Source organism: Trachinotus anak, unplaced genomic scaffold (genome assembly GCF_046630095.1).
Source record: "Trachinotus anak isolate AG129_WGS33_773 ecotype Australia unplaced genomic scaffold, CSIRO_AGI_Tana_v1 ptg000016l, whole genome shotgun sequence".
NCBI lineage: Eukaryota > Metazoa > Chordata > Actinopteri > Carangiformes > Carangidae > Trachinotus > Trachinotus anak.
The window spans coordinates 6,302,107-6,325,421 of NW_027273867.1; the positions used below are offsets into that span (position 1 = coordinate 6,302,107).

The window sequence follows — 23,315 nt, forward strand, 5'->3', positions numbered from 1 at the left end:
GGATCTAACCTTTCAGTGACTCTGCTCATGCCTCACAGCCCCAAACACTCCATTTTGATGTAAATCCCAGCCACTTTAAAGTACACCCCTACCATAGCCATATATCATCACAGGGGACTGGGGAGCCAGAGCTCAGAGGGTGTGGACGGATGAAAGAGAAATGTGTGCAAATGTAAGAGAATAGAGAAAATTTCGTCTTCGTCTGTGCTGAAAATAGGACGTGCAGTCATCCCTCCTGACTGTGAGTTAGACAAACTGCTGGTCATGCTCAGAGAAATGTGCAATCCATCATGGCAGTGATAATTTGTGTTTCTTGTCCAGTGCTTGGTGAATAATTCCCAGTGAGTCAAAGATTGAATTATTTTCTACAGTATAAATTGTAAACCTCCATGGGAATAGTGTCATGTTTTATGTCAGAACTTTAGCAAACCTTATCTACCCTCAGCTTCAAAACAAATTAATGTAATATATTACTAATAATGTAATATATAAACAACAATATACAAGTACTATAAATAAATATTAGCATGGTTATTTACAATAGCAAATGAGCAAGCTATGTCAAATAAAATAGACTTAAACATCAATTATATACCTTTTTATTTATTCATAGTTTCATAATGTTGATTCAAAAATTTGTCTCTAAAATAAAAACAAACCATGAAATCCACCAAAAAATACATTAGGCTACTGTAGCTGTCCCAGTGCTAGTGGCTTGACAGCAAGAGAGCTAACGTAAAGCTGCTATGGGTGGCTATTTAAAGGGGATTTGTTTTATATGTGTGCTTTAGACCTATATGTAGAATTGCAAATATTTATTTTTAAATTAAGACTGGATTGGATTGCTCACGGTCATGTGAATGGGTTGGGCTGAAAAATGAAACCAACATGGAAGTGCCAAAACCTGCAGTTCCTCAAATGACCACTAGAGGCTGGCTCCAAAAGTGAGACAATCCCCATAGACTTCCATGTTAAAATGCTCAACTTTACAGCAGAAATAAACATTTACAGCCTGGTACAAGAAACGATTTTGTTCTCTATAATTCCCCCGAAGCACAGACACAAGTGGTTTTCTTGTAACTGGTGTATTTGGCACCTTCTCACCAATCTACTGTGAAAACTGAACATAGAACAAGCTTATTAGCTTGATATAAACATTAGCATGCACGGCATGTAATATGGCATTTTACCAAAGTAAAATAAAACAAAGAAAAATACCTCGTTGGCTGCATGCCACAAAGGAGGGAATAATTCTTAGTGTTCTTATTGGGAGTCTTCATACTAACATCCGTTTGACAGTCTTACAGAATTTCCTTACAAACTCAGGCCTTCAAAATAAAGGTACTGTCACCTATTCTGACTAAAACAATGTACAAATAACAAATACCACCCAAAATTACAAATTACAAAATTGGTCTTACAAAAGAACAAACAAATTATGTAAATAATATAAACTATAATGGCAACAGTTACAGTCTCTATATCTAATTTCTCCTTTCACAACAACTGTATGGGGGGTGAATTTTACATGACTCACCAGTCATAAATTTTATTAAGGCTTAAAGTTCTGCATAACTGGGGGTGTGCCGCTTTCAGTGACAGCTGGGTGAGCATATACTTGCCATAAACCGGCATGCACTGAAGTCTTGGCTCCGCACATGCCCCACCTCTTTGTTCATTTTTGGATTAGCTGGGAGTTAGGCGGAGCCAGTCACTGCCAAGATGTCAACAGTGGAGCAGCCCAATCTGAGCTTCAAAACCGCTCTTTAGAAACTTGTGGGGGATGTCACAAATGCTACGTCCACATAGAGTCTATGTTTGCAAGTAGTGATTGCATGAAACTGCAATACCCAGCTATGAAGGTTGTAGCTTAATTCATTGATTTTCTACAACACACATTTATTGCATGGTTGAGTCCAATGGCTCTAACCGACTCCAGTATGTTGGCATATTCACATTGCAGCAGAAACACAAGGGTTTTGTGATGCATGATCCTGTTGGCTATTGTACTATTACCACTTTGGCTACAAACATGACTTCAAAGTAATGCCAATGTTCCTTTGCAATTATTCGCTAACATGTTTGCCACATCCAGGCCTTTGAGAGCCAGGGTCGCCTGCCAGGTGAGGGTCATATGGGTGACAGGGGTAGCCATGCTACCGCTACTGCTAGTCAACCAAGCTGCTGATGAATTACAGATTTTTTTCAAGTTTCTCTCATCATTGTTTTTACGTTTGGCTCACAGGGATAAGGTACGACTTTGTCAAAACTAAACATATGTAAAACATAAAGAAACATGGCAGATTAATTAACAAGCTTTACTGTGTTGTACTTTGCTTCAGAGCAATTTACATTAATTTATATTAAAGGTTAGTAAAGCAATAGAAAAGTAGTCTACTGACACCTTTGTCTCTGCTGATCACGTGACCCTTGCCCTCCAGGTCAGAGTGGTCCCTCAAGAGTCTGAGCTGTGTTCCTGAGTTTGTGGTAGAGGTCCAAAATGACAAGAGATTTGAGCGTCTCCGTTGATTTATGGCCATACACCAATAGTTCAATTGAAGGTATGTCTTTATTGTGGATGTACTACTTTTGGCTAAAGCTTTGAAGACTAATATTGCTTTGATTACATGACCCCATCACTGCCTTTGAATCTTAAATCCTATTCTGACATGATTTTAACAACAGCTGCAGCTTCTTTTAAAGCTTTAACCACCATAGTTATCTCTCCTTTCCTCCATAGTATTTAGCGCCCTGGTACATTGCCATTTGGATTAAAGATTAATCAAGAAACTACAAAAACTGGGAGTAAAAGAGGTTAAATAATGTTTTTTTCAGCCTTTTGTATACTTACTGCAAACAGAAAAATGCTCCAGTTGTGCCTGCTCTAATTGCTCCTCCCTGCGGAGCTGCAGGCACACCCAGCTGAACAGCCTCTCAACACATGAAGAGGGATTGACTTAGATGCTAGAAAATACTTCTTCTGTTACCATAGAAGCATTTGCATTAGTAAACATTTTCAGCTGGAGTAGTTTGCCATTAACTGAAACTATGTCCAGTAATACCCAATATTTTTAAAAATATTTTCTTTCCCAATGTAACCACAAAGGAAGCACTTTGCTGTGTGGAGAAGGCAAAGGATATTGACCGATGATTCTCGGGGGACATGAGGGTACAGTTGTACTCTAATCTAATCTAATCAAAACATGTAGAGGAGTTTAGGCCCAGGAGACTGAGCATGAAAACACACGGTCCAAATGTTCTGCTTTAGTGGAATATTACTCAAAATATGTTTTTCCAGCAATCATTTTTAGCCCAATTGAGCTGCATTAGCCTTGCTCATAAATATTAATGCAAATAAAGTCTGCCTGTAATGGCTTTGTGCTAAAAGAGTCAATTGCTAAATCACATCCCAGCAGGCACGAAGCTGGCCACTGGTATTTGGTTGAATGTAGGTTGTGACCAAAATTTAATGTCAGGACAACGTCTAATGCCAACGTTAATTTGACGTAGAATACTGGTGCCAGCTGATGTTGATATTTTGTTAGTTTTAAGTTGTGCTGTTAAGTAACCAAAATCCAACATCTTCCAAATGTGTCATGTCAAGGTAATCTTAACAAAAAATGTCGACATTCTAGTTGTGGGTAAAACCCAACCTCTACTAAACATCAGCTAAACGTCATAATGTCAGTTAGTGAACGCTGGGTTTTGCCTTCAACCGATTTTCATTCCCAACCAAAACTTAACGTGGGTCCGATGTTAGAGTGGTTAGAGTCAAAGGTCTTTCTGATGTTATATTGAAATCCGGGGTCAGGAGGGATTGAACTGAAAACACCCTGTACAAATATATAAAGCTATAAAGGATTTGAAACTTGATCACTGTTTCTCAGGAGCTGCACTGTCTTCATTTGCATCGCTTTCTGCCCATCAGTCATAGTGGTGTATTTTAACATGGGGGGGCAGAGAGAGAGTGAGAGCATACACTTATCAGGCAACAGCCGTCAATATCGATGGTACTTTAGATTAGGTTAGATTAGATGAAACTGTAATGACTCCCAAGGGGGATTTGGGTTGTCACAGCAGCAGAGAGCAGGATATAAATAACAGTGTTCGGGCATACAGTGTAAAAACTCCCTGTTCCTATTGTCGCAGGTTGGAGTGGATGGCCTGCCATTCAGGTAAACCATTATCAGGCGTACAGATGGAACAGAGCATTATGTGTCCAGAAGTGCAAATACAGAGAGCAAGCTAATAGCAAAACAGTAGGTACAGTTCATGTGGATCCATTAAGAGGCTGAATGTGTGTTATTTGACAGAGGGAACAGCATGTATGTCTTCTGACAGCTGCTGAAGGTTGTGGAAGGATTGCAGGTTGGAAGGTTGACTGGCAAAGAAGAGAAAACACTGGGCATAAAGTTCCCCTGCCCTTCCCAAAGAACCGTCTGTAATAAATACATATTGACAGGCAGGAAATCTGCTTGGGTGGAGGCCAATGTGTGTGAGTGTGTGTGTGAGTTATAGCAGATTTCAGACGATTGAAAATAAATAAATTCACTGATTGATTAAACAGTTTGTGGCTGTGGTGGATAAGACCTCTTCTTCTTCTTCTTCTTCTTCTTCTTCTTCTTCTTCTTCTTCAAAGATGATGTTTATTAAAATCTTTAAAAAGTTCCAGATAAAGTCATCATGATCATGTGATTATCATCTGCGAATCTGGGTTTTGAGTGGAAAGATGTGTGTGTTAATCAGGATTCAGCCTGAAAATACACACATACACAGGGGAAACCTTAAGCTCAGACATCCTGTTTTTTTTTAGGGACAAATGACTGATAAAGATAAATTATTTGTGCTTTTTGAGGTATGTTTAGACTCACATCAGGTCACTACTTTATTGACTTAGTGGGAACACTGATCTTATTTGTTATAATTAGTGTGAAATTGCTTCTATCTGGTTCCATTTCTGCCTCAGGCAGGTTTCTCTGAACCATCCTGCTCCTCAGATTTGCTGTCTCCCACTTTCTCGGGCATCCTGGTTTCTCCCAGTAATCTCAAACCCAGTGTTCAGTGTCACAGATTTTCAATTAAATGAATGTCATTGTAAGGTTGAGGGAGAAGAAAAATATTCTTGTGTGACAGCGTTGGATGTGCAGTAGACGAGCATGAGGCCTCGTGCTGATGGTGAAATGTAGTGAAATAAGCACTAATGGTTATTGAATATATCGTTAACTGCGGGGAGCAGGAGCCTATCCCATGATGCACTGGGTTGAGAGGCAGGGTGTTCTCTACTATGGAAAGGTCGTCAGTCTGTCACAGGGCTGAAAATAGATATTGACGCCTAGGGGCTATTTTCCAAATCGCCTAAACTGCAGCAGATCCATAAACGACGAGAACTCTGTGGTTATTTAACAAAGCTGATTTTAAGCTGAGAAACCATGTGTTCATTGCCTTTACAGTTATTTGTTTATTTATCTATTTAGCTGTGCACAATTATCAGCTTCCATACCATGATTGTGTTATATAGAAATAAAGAAAGTCACAGCCAAAGTAAAATATCTCAACAAATATTAGATGGATTATCATGTGCAGATGTTGCAACACTAACATACCAAATTAAAATGACCCTATAAAATAACCATAATAAACATTCCCTGCTTAGTGTCAGTATTTTAATATTGTCATGGTATCGTTGGCCCAAAGCTCGGCTGTGACTGGTACATCCCACGTCTCATCCACTGTGTGGGAGACTGGATGCTGGATGCTTCCTATTGAAACGCTCTGGGAAGGTGGGTGTGTGCTTCAGGAGGGGCGGTTAACCAGACGTGTATTTGCCAAACCAACCGGTTAGTCATCGTAGCATGGGGGTGGGGAGGGGGGGTGGGGGGCGGGGGGGGGGGGGGGGGGGGGGGGGGGGGGGCAATCACAACAACTGCAGTTCTGTCCAACTGTAGTTCCACAGGGAATGATAATGAACCCATTAGGACGTGGTGCACCAGAATGAGGCAAAGAAAATGCGCTCTTGTTGCCATCTCTTGGTGCCTGCAACAGTTATTATAGGAGTTGTTGCTCTCCGATGCTGTGGTGGGTGCCGTGGACCAATCAACTGCAAGCAATCTACTTGTTTTTCCTGTCAATTTGTCATTATAAATACATTGGTTATCTGATTATTAGTATGTTTTGGAAGGAGGCAGAAAAGGAAGTGATTGGGCCAAGAGTTCCGCCTTCCTGCAAGAAGCATGCAACAGGCCCTACTTAGACAAATATCAAATTTATGCTTTTTCAGAGGTTTTCAAACTGTATACAGGCTTCAGGATTATACGTACATCTACCTAAATTCCCCACCTCTGAAATTTTCTGCATGGTCTCTCATGCTGTATGAGACAAACTGAACCGGCTGCCAGTATCTCTTATCAGAAGTGCTGATTGGACGGTTGAATAGCTTCAGGGAGTTGTGTCTGGCCCTTTCTGTTACTTTGCGAAACTCACAATCTGACATTCTCACCTATTTCGCACCCTGATTTATCCAGCTCTGTAGAGCTGAGGAAGTCAGCTGGGTTTGAACTTCCCTCTCAAACTCTCTTTTTTAATTTTTGACATCGTATCACATCTTCCCCGCTCTCTGGAGTGGCTGGATTTTCACCCTCCCTTCATGTGTGGCCGTCCACAACAACTATAAACTCTTTTGATTTCCAACATTGTACAAACCACTTTCCAGGTACAACTCGGCCATTACTCTACATACATTTTAGCATTTCCCTTTTGGAACTGCTACAAATTTTCATTTGACATATTCTGAGTGAGAAACAGAAGGCATAGACTCTGCCTTTATCTCTATGGTCGGTTATAGCTGTTGGTTATAGAGACAATTTCATCCAACTGGTTTCAATCTATTCAAATATTTATGACTGAACAGCAGCTCATCATTTCATGTGAAGAACATTCAATTATGTCAACAGAAAAACAAACAGTAATCAACACAACCAGTGCTAAAGGTAAAACCTAGACTTTATGTGTATACCATATGTTCATAAATCTGCCATTTTATCTCAGGAATAGAAATACCACTGTCCACGAACCTTAAAAATGCTGAGGATTCCAGACCATCATGTTATTGTTTTGAATGAGAGTGCTGTGTTGCGAGAGGTATATTAAAATGGTTTCTGGAATATGGCAGAGACATCAGGTCTGCACAGCAGAGCAGGGTAGAGAGGGTAAATAAATCAATTAAAAGCCTGGGCGTGTCGAAAACGGACCCAGCTCGGTATTTGTCTGTCTGCCTGTTTGTTGAATCACACCCACTCCAACTTATCTGCGGGGATCAGAGGTGAGGACGTCGCTTCCTGCATTGTTTGGTTTATACGCTTGTCTTCAGCTGTGACAGGGTCAGAGTCCCCTGATCGCTGAGACGGGTAATTGTGTGCTTTTAATTTGATCCTGCGTGGCTCTGTGTACATCAGAGGCTGTTCGTGGCGAAGGAAGGAAGCGGGAGGGTGTGGAAAACGCACTCAGCCAGAAAGCCTCTGACAGAGAACAACACAAGTCCGCTCGAACTCAAGGAAGGAGACGGCGTTGTAAACGTGTCACAAGCAGACAGACTCCCTTGTGGATTCAGAGGAGCAGAGTGACAGAATACGTGCAAAACATAGTGAACTCCTTAAGGATTTGGAGAGTAGCACTTCTATTTGTTTTGGCTTTTACATCTTCCTCTGGATGTGAAACGACGGCATGTGGTTAGAGGGTGGATTTCGCCTCACATTTGATTTGTCGTGCTGCAGCAGCACATCAAGCTTCAAGACAGCTCTGCTCTGTGGTGCTGTTAGCAAAACTGGCAGAAAGAAAAATACTTTTGTGGCTCCCAAAAAGGTTTTGCCACAGGAGCATGACCTTTCAACGATGGATCGAAAACAGGAGCAATTTTGAGTTGCACAAAGTTACAGCTGAATCATATGAGATGGGAAAGAGGGCCAGACAGAGGAAGAGAAAATATCATACTGATATTATCCCAATGAAACGACAAATAGACCCCTCAGAATAATAGAAACACAATCTATCCAAATGTTTTCTAAAAAGAGAATAAATATGAACAAAAGAGCGTTTTTGTTTCTGGTCCAGATTGGCTGAAAATGATCTCAAACTGAAGCTCAGTCTGTGCTTTTAACCCCATAGTTACTGTATTATTTCACATTTCAAAATAAAGAGCATGAAGCCAAACTTTAGGCTTGGCAGCAGCTGGACAGGGGCCTGCGGAGCTGAGGCCGAGAACTGACTCCCTATTTTCATTTTAATTTAACTGTGGACTTCAGCCAAGGCACATTTTCTGATGTGACTGTGTCTGACAGAAAAGAACGTGTGTGTGTGTTCTCACCCCTCAGTGAGCAGGTTGTGAGGGGCGTCTGATTTGCCCTTTATTAGCCTTCATCATTAATCAAAAAATACTTGGAAGTAATGGAGATATCAATATTAACAGTGTCAGTATATGTTCATTAAAATCTGTGAGAGGCTGCTACACCTGTTGCATCCTATTGATCCTTATGCAAGATTCATAATATTTTTTCAATATGATTTTCTTGCTAAACCGATTTTTTTATGGAATTAATTTGAGATTTAATTAAATTTGATGAGATTTATTACTCTTACACATAACTGCTCCAGTATCACACATGACTGCACAACTCTCTTTAAGTATTGCTAATGGTTGAAAATAAAACGTAAACATTATTAGCTTGTTTATGCCACAAAAGACACCCAGATGAAACACTACAGCACTATGGGATAAAAAATATTTGTTGCGGGTAAAGTAGAAGTAAATTATTTTTCTTGACCAGCTTTTGCTAAAAACTTTGCGACTAAAATGCAAAGGTTAAAAAAGGGTTACAATCTAAACTTTACAATCTCACACTTCACATCCAGTTTTGACAGATGGGAAGCCACTAATCACCAAAAGCAAACTTAATGGGATTTGCTGTTGTAAACTGCTCAAACACGACACTCAGCAAATTCATTCTGCTCCATTAAACCATTATTATTTTAATCCGTAGACAATAATGAGTCATGAAGCATTGTTGACCCACAGGCCTCTTCATAGGTAATGAAGATGATAATTATTTTTGCAAATATTTATTTTGTGGGTCACCTAATTTTTTTTCTCAGGTTCATTAGTAGAGTTGATATAATTTAATCAATGATAATTGCAACATAGACTTCACATGTATATTGTATTCTGTTCATTTACTACAATCCACTTTGCCTGTAGGGTCAGTAATGGTAGAGACTGGTGGAGTGATATGATGTGAGGCAGTGAGTGTGTTGTCAGTGTTCAGTTTTCCTACTGTTGAAGTGGACATTAAAGTAGACCAGGTTGACCCACGTCCTGAAAGTAGGTTAATGCAGCAAGTTTATAGTTAATGCCGGCTCCACTTTTACATTTTGTGTGTTTCAGAGTTTTATTATATTTGTTATATTTGTTTTATTAATTATGAGCTGCAATTTTGAAGGTTTATAATCCACAGATAAGTCAGGCTGGCTGGGGTTACTGTGCAGCACTTTCATGTTCAGCCTGAGGAGGTGGGATATAAATGATTTTTCCAAAAGCCTCCATCAGAACCAATAACAGTCAACACATTTACAAAAGGCTGGGTTTGTCTGAAAGGAGTACCGTCGTCATCTGTCTGATTTCAAACTGTGATCAATCCAACCATCTGTGCTTTCACGGTCAATGAAAATTAGTGATGGCATATAAATTGATTAGTGGATTAGTCTGCACACTTTCATGACAGCTACTTTTTCAAGCCCCTACACTCAATATTATTTCAGTCAGGAGAGACATCTGTGTTAAAGAATAAACTTTTATCGCCATGTGCAAACCAAGAGAGAAGTGAGAGCTGTGAGAGTCTTTGGGGTCCAGACACTCGTGGTGGTGATGGGAACAAGGAAACGCTTGAGATCTGGATGTGATGAGGAGCGGATGAGCTCGGCCTGCGCTGGAGATGAAGGCTGGAGTTGGAAGTGTTGGAGGAGGGTTGCAAAAAAAAAAAAAAAAAAAAAACATACTGAAACGACAGATGACAGCAGTAGAGGAGAGAAAGAGAGAAAGTTTGGTTGACATTGTGGCGAGATCTGATTGGTTGCTGAAAAACACTTGAAGCCAGCTCGTACGAGGAGGAAGGTGAGAGAGGGAGAAAGAGAGTCTTCCTGATTGAACTTGAGCTTAGCTTCGTTACTAATTTCTTTCACTTCACTTGTGAGCCCTCACTTTAGCAGCTTATTGTTGCTGCTGTGTGAAAACCTGCAACTCCAGCTTTGGCGATCAGTGATTTATATGGTCTGTAATGGGTTTAGTAAGTTTGACGTCCCGAGGGCTAAAACTGCGCTATATGCAAAACTAAGTGTATGTGCTTAAAAATGCATGAGACTGAATCCTAGAGGACTTCTTTCCCCGTGCGGGAGGTCAGCTGGAATGATGTCTCCATGGAGCAGAGCTGTTGACTGAGCAAATACAAAGGAAAATAGCTTGTTTGTATATTCACAGTTGTGCACATCCACACCTGCAGACAGCCTTTACGACAGAGGTAATCCCCTGGATCCCTAACATCATCATGTGTTGTCTTGTCATGAATATCTGAGCCACCCAACGCTGCAGGGAACTGAGTCTGAAAGCATTCAAGATGGTTTAGAAATACCTATTTCACTGCATTGCATGGCATTACAAAGAGGAAAGAAAAGTTTTAAAGAAGAAAGTAAAGAAAGTTTTCTTTCCTTCTCAATTATTCCCCCATATTTTAATTAATCCACACATAATTATCTGACACAAATAAAGCAAAGATTACTTGTCGGCCGTTAATAACACTTAAGTAAATGCCGAAAAATGAAAAGCACACTCATACACTCCTTTTACGGTCTCCTCCAGGGTGACTTTGACTTAATAACCAAGTAATCTCTTATAATTATATTTTCAAATATTTATGAATGCTATTTCAGCAGTCTTGAAAAAATAGATCTTCATTAAAAGATTAAAAGAGAGAATATTCCAGCTGTGGTAGCTTTAACAATCCACAGAACAGCTTCATTTACCTATGGTGAAGACAGTTAATGTCTTACGTAAGATCATCTGCACATGTACAGCTCGAACAGCTCTCACCTCTTGATCCCTCAGGTTTGATCTATGAGTGAGGTTCACTAGATGAGATATTCAAAGCCTTTGTTTTATGCTTCATGAATCTTTCAGCACCTTCTCTGGTGTGTTTTTCTCTGTGAAAGAATAGATTCACCCTTTTTGTTGTGAGATCAAACACACAAACCTCTTCCGTCAATGACAAACCCACAAATCAAACAGGCTTTGAAACCGATTCTTAATTACTGACTCCACGCTGCGTCTTCACATCACCTCTATCTGAAGCGCCTTTGGAGTTCACGCATCTTGCTTGCTGAATGGCGCTGTAGCTGTTGTATAATGTAACACAACCCTTAATGTGTGTCTTTATGTGCTTTTTATTCTCTGCAGGGTGAGTGCTCCCAGAGGTGCTATAACATCTTTGTGCTGGAGACAGTGTGCGTCGCCTGGTTCTCCCTGGAGTTCCTGCTGCGGTTCATTCAGACGCAGAGCAAGTGTATGTTCCTGCGAACGCCACTGAACGTCATTGATGTGGTGGCCATCCTCCCATACTACATCACCCTCATCGTGGACTCTCTGTCGGTGGGAGGGAAACCTGTGGGCTCGGGGAACAACTACCTGGAGAAGGTGGGGTTAGTCCTCCGGGTCCTGAGAGCTCTGCGGATCTTTTACGTGATGAGGTTGGCTCGGCATTCCTTAGGCTTGCAGACGCTTGGTCTGACAGTGAGGAGGTGTACACGTGAGTTCGGCCTGTTGCTGCTGTTCCTGTGTGTGGCCATGGCGCTTTTCTCCCCACTGGTGTTCCTAGCTGAGAGCGAAATGGGCGCCAAACAGGAGTTCACCAGCATCCCCGGGAGCTACTGGTGGGCGGTCATCTCCATGACAACAGTGGGCTATGGCGACATGGTGCCCAGGAGCATCCCTGGCCAGGTGGTGGCACTCAGCAGCATCTTGAGCGGCATCCTCCTCATGGCCTTCCCCGTCACGTCCATCTTTCACACCTTCTCTCGCTCCTACTTGGAGCTGAAGGAGGAGCAGAACCGGGCGCTGAGGCAGAAGCCGGACTCGCAGGACAGCACCAAGTCCCAGAACAGCGAGGACTCTCAGGAGACGGACAGCTACCACGGCATCACGGACGCTGCAGCCTCAGCAATGCAGCGGAGGAAGTCCATGGCTGTGCAGAGGGCTGCTGAGATCAGAGCCTCCATGCAAACTTAGCTGCTCCAACTGTCTATCAGTGTTCGAGTGGCAGCCGGGAAGGCCGCGACACCCAGTGCTGGGACTTTAAAGATGACAGCAGCAGGACTGTGAACAGGGAGGAGATTTTCTTCTCTGGAGTTTGAGGTCGCTGCTTTGATGTGAAGCACTGGGGAACCAAAGTGTGTCTGTGTTTCCTAAGTTTTACAGAGGAGCTGCAGATTTGACTTTAAAAGATTGGTAACTATACAATATTCATGATTAAACAACTCAAGTCAAATGAGATTCAAAAACTGACAGACTCTCTCACTGACTGCGATTCAGACTTGAGGTAAGTCTGTACAAAAGGGAAGTCTAATAACAAACCATGACGCGTTGTTATTCAGACCTCAGAATAATAATTCATGTTCCACCTGTAGCTGCATTTCAGAGGATTATCCTGAATGAAAGTGTTCGCAGAGATGTCAGACATGCAGTTTATTATTGATGTGGAATATCATCTCCATTCACTCTGTATTGTAGGTGGGTCTCTGTCATATATTTACACAATGATGTCATCATGTTGATTTGCAATAAAGCAGAGCTAATTAATCTCCAGCGTAGTAACACAAAACCGATGTATCTGTAAAAGGGCTAGTGTGAGGGCTGGTTCTACTCTGTCTCTACTTGATAGCTCATATGTTAAAAGGAATAGTTACATTTTTATGTTATTTTTTTTCTTTTTTGGATGTCGCTTTTTGCTCAGAGTTACTTTAGATGAGAAGATTGATACCACTCTCATATCTGTGAGCTAAAAATGAAGCTACAGCTATAGCTTAGCATAAAGTTTCCACTGGTTGCCAAGCAACCATACAGTAAGATAAGGATTTGAGCACATAAAAACCACAAATTGTAATTTTTACACTTTGATTTTTGTACAGATTAAACAAATGGGATATATTATGGTATTAGACACGCTAGTAGTCTGGTCTTTTTTTAGCTTTGGAATGAGCTACGTTAGCTGTTTTCTCTTACTGTGAGGCTGTATTCTAAGCTATGCTAAGATAAGCTAACCAGTTTATCTTTACAGAAAGATTTGAGAGTGGTATCAATCTTCTAGTGTAATTCTTGGCAAGAAAGGAAATAATCACATTTCCCAAAATGTTAAACTATAACTTATGTTTAATGATCAATGATTCTCAGAATTTGTTGTGATTTGTTTTTTGTGTGATCATCTCTTCTTGGCCTTGGCAATGATCATTAACAAAAAATACTAACTCTAGGACCACCTATTGGCTTTTTTCAGAGCTTTTAGCCACAAGACACAGTCTTCAATAGTTAAGATAGTTTACTCAGTTGTCATAGATATGGCTCTGCTGTTAACATGTGACCTAAGTAAAGACACTTAAGACAGAACCTGCCTGAAGAGGAAAACTGGAAAGGTATATGTGACATTGCAACAGTGCAGAACTGCATTTGCTGATGAAAGCCATGAGATGCAGTTCAGAGCTCGGGAAAATCATTTAAGTGGACCTTTACTAAAGATGTTTTTCTCAACAGAGTTGGGTTTTGTTGTTTCCTTGCAAAAGATACAATGTTGGTCTGTTTCCACCACAACTGGCGATCTGGTATGGCTATCCATGTTTATTTACTGGGTAATTCAGATTCTTACAATTCTTACAATTTAGTAAGAATTGTAAACTGCAAGTTCACACTTTCTAAAATTCTTTGGATATGATATTGTGATTACTCACCATCTTTGATGATAAAGAAATGTGCACAGGTGGCTGTTATCAGTGTGACAAATATTGGTGGCTGAAAAATTCTTTAATCTGCATTTAAGAAGTCAGTGAAACACTTAGAAACACTTAGTGAAAGGTTGGCTCTCATCAAAGAGGCTGACTGATTGTGGTAAATATTATACACCCACCTTAAGGCTGTGAAAACAACAGACCTGAAAGGCTAAAGTCTAAACCCATTTCAGGTGTTGCAAATTATTTCCACAGTCTTACATGATTCCTCATATAATTGCAAATACAGAAGTTCATTTTCTTTGGCTTGAGGGCTTTGTACTTTGAAGTGACACATTAAAAAACCATTGCCCCAAATTGTTGTTAAGTTGGAACTAATCAATGCAGTGTAAGTGCTTGAGAGTGCAAATTAGGTTGAGATATTTTTAATATGCCACACGGATTGTAAGGACTTGTTTAGTCTGCCAACTCTGAATCGCAGTCACTGTATTAACTGAATCATTAAGAGCATGAAAATATCACACAGAACACTCTTAAAACTATTATATCTACAATATATTAAATTATTGTTTTGATGAGGAGTGGATGTTACACTGGGACATCATTTGAATAGAAACCCAATTTAAATGGATTTGTGCTTTGCCTCATGAATCCATAGCCTGAGGAACAGCTTCTTTTGAAAAATGTAATAAAGATTATAATGAACACAGTCCCATGTGGAAAGGCTTTGATTTAACAATTTATTATACACAAGGACGCTTTCAAATTTGCAAGACAGTGCGTGCTGTACTTCTGCACTTAGAACATCCTAAATGGTCTGTCTGTAGTTTGGTACATGTTTTTTTTTTTCCTGATCTGTCATTAATAATAAATTAATTCCGTTTGCAGGAGTGATGTTGGCTCAGTGCTCTGTTAATACTGACACTGCTTCCATGAAGTGTTCAACTTAGATTAATTCTCTTCGAAGGCTTCTCCCGTTCACACTGTTAGCTCTGCGAGGTCAAGTTAAGGATCAGACTGCCGAAGGTGGAAATAGGCCCTGAACTGAATCCACCTCACGGTTGTGATCTTCAGCACTTCATTTCAGACCACAGCACTCACACTTTGTAAAGCCACAACCATGAATGAAAGTCAGTGACAGAGTGTTTTGAAGGGTTTATATGACATGAGATTGTCCCAAGGTAACTCTCCAAGGATATAGGTGTTAGCATGGATGTATTAGTTAACAGTTGCCACAAACATGCAGCAGACATAGAATAATATTATAATTAAGCATTGGGGTCGTGTTTCTTGTCACCCAATGGATGTCAGTTCAATATTCAATCCTCTTTCAGCTCTGTTTTTGGTCTTCACCAATTCCTGAAAACAATATCTAGCTCTTTAACTGCCACAAAAGTGGTTTTCATGGGGCTCTAGTAGGAGGATACTCAACAAAGAGTCTGGTGAGTGGTGTCTTCTCTTTTTTCCTCGCGTTTCCAAAACCAAGGAGCAAAAACTGTAATGGGCAAAAGTTTGTTTATCTACTCAAACATAAGCTGCAAATGTAAAAGCATGCGTTACCTCTAAGGCTAAGAAGAATTTCATACTTCATTATTTTGTGTAGTACAGGTTATGTTACAAAGCCATCTGCTAGCAATCTGCTAGTGATCCTGGGAGTTTAGGCTAAATTTAGCTGCTCTGTCCTATTTATTTATTGGATTTGTGGAAGTTTACAACCAGCAGACCCAGCCCCCCCATAACCCTTCACTTGTAACATTAAAAGTGAAACATACAATTTGAAAAATGTGAACAATGAAAGCAAGTAATTTAATAAGAGCAGCTTTAAACCTGCAGTAACTGATTATTTTGGCCTCTTAGTGGTGCCAGCAGAAACATGTAAGCAAACATTAGCACCTGAACAAACATTGGTCACCTGAATTGAACTCTGTTTTAAGCCCCCACCAACTCCCCAGGGAATTATCTTGCACTGTAGTTGCTACCTAAATGCTCCACTATGTTCATCAGCTAGTAGCTAACTGTGTCTGTCTGCTGTTTGGTGCTGAGAAGGGAGTGCAAATTCAGGTGCTAATTCTGCTATTACAAAAATATCAAGTATAGCCACTTTAGGCTTCCAAGGTCAAATATTTGAGCAGCTCTCCAGCACTAGAGTCACTGAGTTTAACATGTTAAAACATTTAAAGCTCTTGAAAGTAAATTTTATCTCAGAGAAGTGTATCAGTAAAAGTTCCCACCATCATATCTGGTTTGAAGCAGCGATGCACTTTTGAAGAGGCTTGAGGTGACGAAACTAATCCATTCTCAGTCAAAGGCACTGCAGGATATGCAGAAGTCTGTACCAGACATTTTACAGTATTTATCATGCAGGGAAGCTCTCTCACACCCACTCACATTTCTGAGGCACTGTGCACAATTCAGAATATTATCTTCCTGATTCCTGATGCTGAGTTTAAAGATAAACTTTAAACACATTTCTGCCAGTGAGGGCCCATGTGGCTCTCTTCATATATACATATAAATATTACCCTGCAGATAAGACATTCATAGCTTTTCTGTCTGGTAAAGATTTTCTCATTGTTTCATGATTTTGTTGAGCAGGTTAATAGAGTAAAAGAACGTAGATCAACAAATAAGAAAAAATGGTGCACAAATGTTATTCAAGCCTAATCTATAAGAGACAGACACGTCTTTGTTTAATGGCACATTGAAAGACTAAAAGAGAGAGCATTATGAATCTGGATCTGCATTTAGAAAAAGCTTTTTCAAGTACATCTTTTTTCTCCTTTTTGGCTGGTACATTTATTATTTGTGTACCGTCTCCTCTGTGTATCAGCACAGAGCTTGATGTGAAAGCCAAGCATATTACAATTTATGTGCTTATTATTGCTTCAAATGGCATATACCCAAAGCCCAAAGAAGGACCATGGCTGGTGGGCTTATGCTTCCTTTGACAGTTGACATCTGCCAGAGCTGCACCGCTGACGGGAGCAACGGTGGATGTCTGCACAACTGACACACATCAAACAAAACATGATGCATGAGTCTGTCCCGGTCCTCTTTATTGGGTGACAATGGCATGATTCTTGACAATACTATGTGTTTAAACAGCCTCAAGTGTTGACAGATGTTCTTACTTGCTGAGCTGGGCTGCTGGCATTTTAATAGAAAAATGAAATGCAAACAAACACATGAAACATAGTAAAAATAGCATTAAAAAAACATCATTGTAATTATATTTTTGGTACATTAACAAACTAAGTGTGGGTTTCACAGACAAGACAATGCAAAACTTGGCAGTTTCTATGGGAAAGTACCTTCACATGATAAAATAAATGAACCAAATGATACAAAACAAAGTAAAAAAAATCAGATACATGGAATGAAAGAGGGAAAAAAGTGGAACTCTGAGGTCATTTTGATCCTGTCAGCACAACAAAAACATGTCAGGTATCTTGCATTATCCATACAAAACAGTCACTCTCGCTGCAGTCTGAATAAAGAACAGGCACACTGGACCTTACACTGATATTTGAAGGTTATAATAAAAAAATAACAAAATAAATAGGGTGGATAAATAGGTGTAAACACAAAAAGTGCACCTGCCCTACTAAGATACCAAAGAGTCATCCACTGGGTCTTTTTCATATTTAAGAGAAGAGAAAGAAATATTCATAGAAAATGTCTGTCATGTCCCAGTGGAACAAAAGGGAAGTTTCCATTTCTTGAGGCTTAGAAGAGGAGGACAGAATCAGGTCTGCTCTGGTACACAGTTCACTGAAGGGCTGACAGTCATACACCTCCTGGTTTGGCATTTCTTCTCTCCCCAGAGAAACATTACAAAGCAACATCAATAACAAAAAGTTTTCACTCTGTCTGTGATATGTGGCTGCTTCTCCTTCTCAACAGGAAATTAATTTCTTATGACTTAACGGTCATGAGTACAACCTGCCAAAAGAGGCACACAGTGAATGAAATGGAGTCATGAGCATGGATATCAGGGGGTGTTATTGGATGTTATTGGGTTTAGAATATGGATAATAAACTGGCCAGTCACTGTTACCCACTTCCAATGTGTGGTGGTGTAGATATGACCATATTCAGAAGAAGTGGTCTGTAAAGTGAACCCCTTTTTAAGGTTAATTCTTTACTACAACTTGGGTCTTATTTGATCATTTTGATTGGAAACTGCTGAGACAGTAGGACCACTTTTATTACCGCATTCCTGGATCTCAGCAATTAACAATAATGTTATTACTACCAGTGGCCAAAACTGCAAAAATAATGCCAATTCTAGCTTCTATTGTTCAGACTGTAATTCCAAGCAGTTAAATAAAGAAAAACCCACCAACGTTAGCCTCCTAGTTGTAACTCTGAATCAGAGATTTTTGGACAGCTACGACATCTACCACTTAGCGGAAAGGAACTACAGACACCTCTAAATTATACTAACTGAGCTCAGTTGATTCAGCAGCTACACTGTTTGTCTGTATTTAATTTCATTTGTTAACAAACCACTACACCACAACAGAAGTAGCTAATTTAGGCATTTAAATGGCACGACTACATGTATAATCCCTACTCTAGGTTTTTCTGTTCTTTCTTCCATTCTGCCAACATTACATTAACACAGCATCAAGTTGTAATAAACCAGAGTTATCTTATATTGGAATCAATTACAAGATGATCCTGTGGTATAAATGCTGTTTTCATCCTAAAGGTGTGTCCAGACTAAACAAGGAGCTAATCTTCACCAGGGGTTATTTGAACTCTATATTTGCCCCAAGCAGACAATATAAAATCGACAGTACAGACATTAGCTGTAGCTAGCAGGCAGCCAATACAGCGAGTGTGTATGTGTGGAGTGTGTCTGTTGTGTTTGTGTGACAGCTCATATACTCAGAACTCAGCAGGAACTCAGAACTTTGTTACTGGAGTGGCTTCATAAACCCATAGCAAAAGCACGGTTTGGCTTAAATTGGCTTAAATGACTTCAACCCATTTTCAGCTCACGATGACTTGTCCTTGTCCCAGAGTAAATTTGCGTTCACATGCTTCAATGACCTGGTGTAAAATTCACTTTGTGTTCAGTCTGAATGCATCTTAATAATACTGGGATCTAGGATCTAAACCTTTGTGGTTTTTGGAAAATTGTGGCATGAAAATGATCAAAATTATATCCACTTTAGTACAAAAATGCTGGCATTGGGAAACCTGTGCAGGTCAAACACTGGTCATGATGACCATGATGTTACATGATGTTCCCATGACTCAACCTAACCTTTGCTTCCAGCAGCACTGGCTTCAGACAGAAGCCTGCTCTTCTGTCTTTACGAAGCTCCCATCTCTCCGTTAGCCTGAAGGTTTTGTAGAAGCCAATGCACTGCAACCCCAAACCTTTGGGATTTTTTTCTTTTGGTAAAATTTGATTGCCTCTAGATTCTTACAGTTTTATCCCACAAGGATAGAGCCTGTGTGTCACAGCACATGGCGACCATCTGTCCAACAAGTGGTAGACTGACCAGCATTTCTCCACTGTGTTGGGGAAAACAACTAAATACCAAATGCCGTTTTGTACATTCAGTAATATTGTATATCAAGATTATAATTTTTTGATTGATTCATACATTTGTATTGCTGGTAATGCAGCAAACCATGTTTGAATGTGTGTGTTTTAAGGCAGAGGGTCCATGCAACAATCATCAACGTATGTGGACGAAAAAAGCTGGTCCACGTTTCCTTGAGCACAGATTTCAGTGCATACACCTGCAGTTCAAATATACCGTATATTCATGTATGTGCATAATAATCTCCACATGCACAGGCTGATTCAAGGATATAGTCTTTGTGAAGTCTGCATTCCAATACGCGAGCATACTGTCGCATTGAGAAGAAGTCAGTAGGATAATAAATAAAACAAAAAGGTCGCGTTTGTGTGTAACAAGTGTCCTTCAGGTATCGCTGCAGACACCAACATCACAAAGTGTCTGTGTATGTTAATGCCTTATTTATGGGTGTGTATGTATCTTTATGTATACTTAGAGATGACAGTGAGTAGCCTGCATCATCTCAAGGTGCATCGGTACTCATGTATGTTTATACATGTCCACAGCTCCTTTAAAAGGGCTTCGTCACTGCTCTTTTTGAGTGTCCTCGGAGAGCTTGCAGGGGATCTCAGAGGGCTTTGGCACTGGTGGTGTGGGAGACGGTGTGCGAGATGGGTTTCTGCGGGTAGCGGCTGTAGTAGTAAACCTGGAACAGGATGGCGACATCCACAATAACCTGCAGCAGGCCGCACGTCCAGAACTGCACAGGAGCCTGGGTGAGCAGGAAGTAGCCCGTTTTGAAGGTGTCGCCGCTGGTCCACATCAGCACCATCTTGATACTGGCAGGAAAGAGTAAAAGAAGAGATGATGAAGAAACAAGACTGATTAAAACTCATTACAATAACAGAGGTCAAAAGAACATTTCATCATTCCTACTTTTATAACTACTACTACTACTACTTTCATTTTTTCTAATTTCATTTATTTATTTAGTTTGTACATTTTTATTTCATGTTTTATATTTTTCATATTTTTTTTCCATTGGGCATTAGCATCTCTTCCAAGACCTTGTTTGATCAGATCTTCACTGCATCTTTGATACATTTCCATCAGTTTTTTTTTTAATAAATATTTTTTCTCTAAATTCAATTTGGTCACCAACAGTGGATGTTAATGACAGTAGGAAAAGGGGTCAGAGAAATGCAATATCAGTTCAGGCAAGAAGGGAATAGTAAATTTGCCACAATAACAACCATGGGAAATTGAAATAATGAATCTTCTCAGGGTGCAGGCTTCTCATCCACTCTACATCCTGTGGCACATTTCTAACTATAATACTCATGAGTGTTTCTGGCACGCACTGAGCTAGCTGTTTATAGGATGGCTCATGAGACAATCCAGGGTATGAGTTGTACAGTAACATAAAAGAGTTATTGTTTTAGAAGCGACTGGAGAAAAGCACTCATGTGATTTGTGATGGCAAAGTTCCTTTAAGCATAGTCTTTGTCCTCTCACTGGCACTGAGAAACACTGTGAACTCAACTAATGAGATGGAAAAGGAAGCCTAACAAGAGAAGAAGAAACATAGGAAAAGAACCAACCCCCGAGGTCCAAAAACAAAATTTTATATACAAGTCATACTCCACAAAAATAGACAAATAGACAAGTGTACTGCTGCACGCAGGAAATGTGTGAACGTCACCTCTAAAGAATAACAAAAGTCCTCTAAAGATCCATTAAAAGTGCTGGTCCTGGTGATCACGGGTGTTTTCTGTAGGCCCACCAGTTTCCAACTTCTGCAACTCTCACTTATGTTTGACTCTTCTTTTTTCCCATAACATTTTTTTTTTGCTTGAGGCAGGGATACATGTGGGTAATGCTGACAAAGGAAGGACTGAGCCAGCACTGTGTCTACAATACACCTGAGTGTCCACGCACACACACACACACACACACAGAGGACTCTTCAGATGTGCTTCCCAAAGAAACCTGCCTCTGACAATACGAACACATGCTGAGACATTTGAAGTCATTTCACTCAAGCGTGTCGCTTCGATACACTATTCTGAAGAGAGCTTTCCCTCTCCTCTGTCGCCAAGTGCTGCTCATTGTGGGAACTGCTGGGTTTCTCTCTATAACACTGTAAGATCTGGAGATAATGTATGTTATAATTTGCACTATACAAATAAAACTGAATTGAACTATTCGATTAAGCTTTGCAGGACATTTTTATTTGCGCTACTCTGACTTTAAAGAGTTGGCTCAGTTCAAGATTGCTTCGGTTTTATTTGTTCAGGTTTTGAGATGTTTTTCTATGAGATTGCTGCCCCCAACCCAACACAAGCCGGCGTTTCCCCCAGGAACTGGTTAGCCGAGGTAAGAAAACTTGAGAGCTGGAAAACGTGTTGTGTTACTATGACAACTGTCATTTGTAAAGTGTTGTCACTAGTCTTAGCAACTGATTATTGTTTTTAATGTAGTTAATTTTCCAGCTTCTGTTTTCTTGGGTTAAAAATATAAAATGAAATGTAGTTTATGTAAATTTTGCCCTTTTTCAAAGACATATTTATAGATATTATTATGTGGAAATAAACATAAATATACATGAAAAGGTAATGGAGATCTAGTCTGTTTCATGCCCTTTATTCTCAACAGCTGTGTGCTCTGCACTTGACCGGAGGCTGATGTTCATGACATATTTCTCCACGTTCAATTTAATATTGCACTCTTGTAATCATCAGTCAAAGCTGTAATCTCATTAAAGGTCATAAACATTAATCGACGGTTGGATCAAGTATTACCCGTAAATTCATAACTGAATTTTGTCACGTGCCCCGACCCCTGTGGAACAAAGTCAAATAAATATGTCATAAAACAAAGCCTTGCTTCCTGCTGCAGGTGAAACGTTGTGGTACAACGATAAGGGAAGCAGGATGAGTCTTTGTGTTAGCAGATTCGCTGCATTTCTATAAGCCTCTTAACACATGTAAAGAATGGATGAGAGATAATCTACCCCCCCCCCCACTGGGTTTACTGTAACCCTTAACTGTCTGTTTTTTTTAGCCTCTTTGGGGGAAAAGCTTTGCAGCCAGATCTCCTCTTGCATTATTCATGACTCCACCAGCTTCACCTTTTCATTTCTAAGTCCAATTTGTGCAATCCTTATTTCTTTTTCTTTTTTTAATTTTTTTTCTTTTTTTTTTTTTAATTTCCCCCATTTTCACTTCTTATTTTTTTGCCAGCTCTTTCCCTCCTGGCTTCCATTTCCACCCTCTTTCTTTTTTCACAAACTCAATTTCCACAATACTTCTCCTTCTGTCCCCATCCACTCATCTTCCCAACACCTCCTTCTCCTTCCACCGTCTCTCTACACCTGTTTGCGTTTGCCCCCTCCCCCTGCCTGCCATCCTCACACTCCTCTCTCCCAGTGAGGAGCTTGTTAGCACTGTGGAAAGAGACCCTCCCTCCTCTCCTCCTCCACATTCCTCAGTGGCTGCTGTCTGAGTTATGACGATGTGTACCTGCAGGTAATGATGAGAGAGGCAGGGTTCGCGTTTGATCAATTCCTCTGCTGGTTCCCTAATAAGAGGTAACACAGGGAGGACCGGGGGAACAGGGCACAAACATGTCTGGCTACTTATTTGTCACTTTCTCCGAGACATATATAGAGGGAGGGAGAGAGAGAGCAAACTGTGCTCTGTACACAAAGGATGGAGGTGGAGGAGTAGAGCTAGGCTGGACAAT

General features: G+C 40.3%; 2 protein-coding genes across 5 annotated transcripts in view; one reads left to right on the forward strand and one right to left on the reverse strand.

Annotated features, from left to right (window-relative positions):
* The window catches only part of kcng2 (potassium voltage-gated channel, subfamily G, member 2), a 31,940-nt gene extending 17,200 nt beyond the window's left edge, over window positions 1-14,740 (forward strand). For both annotated transcript variants that reach the window (XM_071500823.1, XM_071500824.1), the window contains exon 3: window positions 11,495-14,740. In XM_071500823.1, the coding sequence (XP_071356924.1) occupies window positions 11,495-12,322 (828 nt within the window). In that variant the 3' untranslated portion in view covers window positions 12,323-14,740. The remainder of the gene's footprint in view (window positions 1-11,494) is intronic.
* Window positions 14,741-17,070: 2,330 nt separating this feature from the next.
* LOC139633735 (solute carrier family 66 member 2) overlaps window positions 17,071-23,315 on the reverse strand; it is a 35,032-nt gene continuing 28,787 nt past the window's right edge. For all 3 annotated transcript variants that reach the window (XM_071499617.1, XM_071499616.1, XM_071499618.1), the window contains one exon: window positions 17,071-20,410. In XM_071499617.1, coding sequence (XP_071355718.1) covers window positions 20,200-20,410 — 211 coding nt within the window. In that variant the 3' untranslated portion in view covers window positions 17,071-20,199. The remainder of the gene's footprint in view (window positions 20,411-23,315) is intronic.